This window comes from Buceros rhinoceros, unplaced genomic scaffold (assembly GCF_000710305.1).
Source record: "Buceros rhinoceros silvestris isolate BGI_N320 unplaced genomic scaffold, ASM71030v1 scaffold15458, whole genome shotgun sequence".
In the NCBI taxonomy this organism is placed as follows: domain Eukaryota; kingdom Metazoa; phylum Chordata; class Aves; order Bucerotiformes; family Bucerotidae; genus Buceros; species Buceros rhinoceros.
In genome coordinates, this window is record NW_010426470.1 from 51,785 (window position 1) to 54,436 (window position 2,652).

The 2,652-nt window shown below is 38.8% G+C and overlaps 1 protein-coding gene across 1 annotated transcript in view; it reads left to right on the forward strand.

Moving 5' to 3' along the window:
* The window catches only part of SVEP1 (sushi, von Willebrand factor type A, EGF and pentraxin domain containing 1), a gene marked incomplete at its 5' end in the record, with an annotated part of 105,546 nt that overhangs the window by 33,916 nt on the left and 68,978 nt on the right, over positions 1-2,652 (forward strand). Inside the window, one exon of the mRNA XM_010141522.1 lies at positions 2,045-2,242. Coding sequence (XP_010139824.1) covers positions 2,045-2,242 — 198 coding nt within the window. The remainder of the gene's footprint in view (positions 1-2,044; positions 2,243-2,652) is intronic.

The window sequence follows — 2,652 nt, forward strand, 5'->3', positions numbered from 1 at the left end:
ACTGTTTGCAAAGGCCTTGAAGGAAAGAGGTGTAATTTGCTTGGTAATCTTTTTTGTTACAGTATTGAAGTTCCTCTTGATGTTAAGCATTATAATACAGTTTTGTGTTATCACAGGCAGTTGCAGATGAGAGCAGATTCTTGTCTCTCCTTAGAAGTACTCTTTTTTCTCTGTTAATTCCCTATCCATATGACTAATATGATGGATAACACCTTGCTCCTCATGAAGTCCAGACCTCCTGGGTCAGCTTGATCAAATTCTGGAACTGAGCACAGATAAAAAAGCTAAACAACACTATTTACATGGTTTTTTTTCTGGTAAAAAACCTGTCCCACTTGAAGAGATTCCATCAGGCTAGGTACACCAAAGGTTATCCTGAATGTTTGTCCAATGTTTCAGGACTGTGCTCTGCAAGGATTTTGCTAGTATAGTTGGAACTGTCTCAACTGTTTCCCAAAGAGCTGCAGTCTTTTCAGCTTTTCATGCTTACACCTTTCACAGCCTTTCTTCTACTTGATCCCTGAGTAGTATACATTTTAGTGCTTTTAAGTTGACTTTTCAAACATTATTTTTAGTTTCTGATATTTCTCCTGTTTGTCATTTTCCTTCCTCTGGTGAGCAATCAAGGGTTAGGGTTTGGGGTTTTTTTTTCAGGTTGTTTTTTTTTTTCTGGAGTTCTTTTACATTGTGTAGCCAACAGTTTCTTCCTGCAGTGAACAAATGTGTTAACATTTGTGATCTTTGCATCCTGTTGAAATGAAGTGCAGTTATTAATTGCTGGGACTTTAAACTTGATTTCAGTATCGAGAGTTTAAAGCGCAGGAAATACTTAGAATTCTTAGACTCTTTAAATTTTGTTTCATGAAAAAGAACTAGTTTACAGTTATTTGCTGCGTATTTTGGAAAAGAAAAGGAAAGGGATATGAAGTGTTCTGAATGTGAATCGCTTCTGTGTCATTAAACCATTGCTAAGAGATGAAGAGAGCTTTCTCTTCTCCAGCCAAGTTGGACTCTTCTTTGTATTCCCTTTGTGTAAAGACTTGTCTGCTTTCTTCACTGAGTAGCTAAGGCGTTACAAGTCTTCCCATGGGCTATAAATAACAAAGCTTTTTTTCTTGTGCGCTTGTTTGTTATCTGTTGTAAGAAACATTACTGAAGGTATATGTACTGCATTCTTGGGATATCCCTTCTTTCCCTGTTTGTTAATGCCTCCATGATTGAAGTAAAAATAACATCCCTTGCCTCACATGAAAAATAAAAAAACCCAACAGCTCAAAAATGAAACAGAGCTTTGTGACAATTGAACCTGTTTTGGGACATTTACACTCAGTGTAAATGGTTGTCAGAATTTGTAGTGATTTCTAGTAATAAAATAGTCCAAAACTTCCGTTTTAAGCTTCTAGGCTTAAGGTCAACTACCTTTTATGGTCACCCTGAGTCTTTGTATCTGGGTTTGAACCCAGTCAAGACCAAGCTTAATTTCATTCAGTTTGGAATGCAGTAGGCAAAAATCACGTGCCGTGCCCCTAAACTACAGTGAGCTCAGGGCAGGACGTCCTTTCTTCTTCTCTCATTCCTATTTCAAGAGACAGTGTAAAAGCTTTAGAAGGCAACACATACCTCTCTCCTGTTGTGAAGCTCTGGCTTCCACAGAAGACAAGGAAATGCAGCTACAAAGCAGCAATGAAAACTGAAGTTGTAAAGAAAGACAAAAAAAAAAACACCAAAAAACCCCAAAACATAGAGAGAGACTGAGATATAGTGGACCCACACAAAAAATACCTTGTTTCTGTCCCACTAAAAAGCACGAGTAAGAAAATAGAAGGCCTGGTATCCTGGGTACTGTTGACTTCGGTCATCACTGGAGTACAAAGCTTCAGCAGGTCTTACTGTTTTGATGCACTAATAGCACATACGGACTCCTAAAAAGTCTTTGTATTTTGTGTTCCCTCTTGAGATGCCGTATGACTTGATTTGCATATTTTTCTTGATATATATACTTCATGTATATGAGTATAAAGGATGTTCTACTGGTCTTTTGTAGAAATGCGTTGCCCCATCCTCCAGAAACCAGCAGGTGTTACAGTTCTCCCTCCCAAATGTGGGCTGGAGCCAGCTGTTGCTGGGACTGTGTGCCAGCTGAGCTGTCCCCAAGGATTCATCTTGTCTGGAGCTAGAGAAGAACTAAGGTGCATTTCATTTGGGAGATGGAGTGCAAACATCCAGGAGGCTCGATGTAAAGGTAGAGACCAGCACAAAATCATTTCTGTTTACACATGTGCAAGACTGAAGGGAAGCACACAGCAAATAACTTGAGTGAGGACAGGTTGGAACTGGGGAAAGAATGATTTAAACAGTCTGTGAGAAGTGTTGCTTGTACTGTTATAGCTTGGCTGTCAGATTTACTTGTAGTTTGTAATAAAAATGTGGGGCTCAGAGCTTGTTTGAATGCCATCTTTGAGTGCTCATCATCAACTGTCTTGGGATCCATCTTTTAAGTCTGTGGTTGGGAAGCTGCCTGCTAAAAGGTCTGATGTGCAGGTTAATTCAAAATTCCATAGAAGAAGTGGAAGTTTCTAGCTTAAAGATAATCAAATTAGAAACCACACTGCTAATAAAACAGTGATAATAATAACTATTACTGGTTCAGCA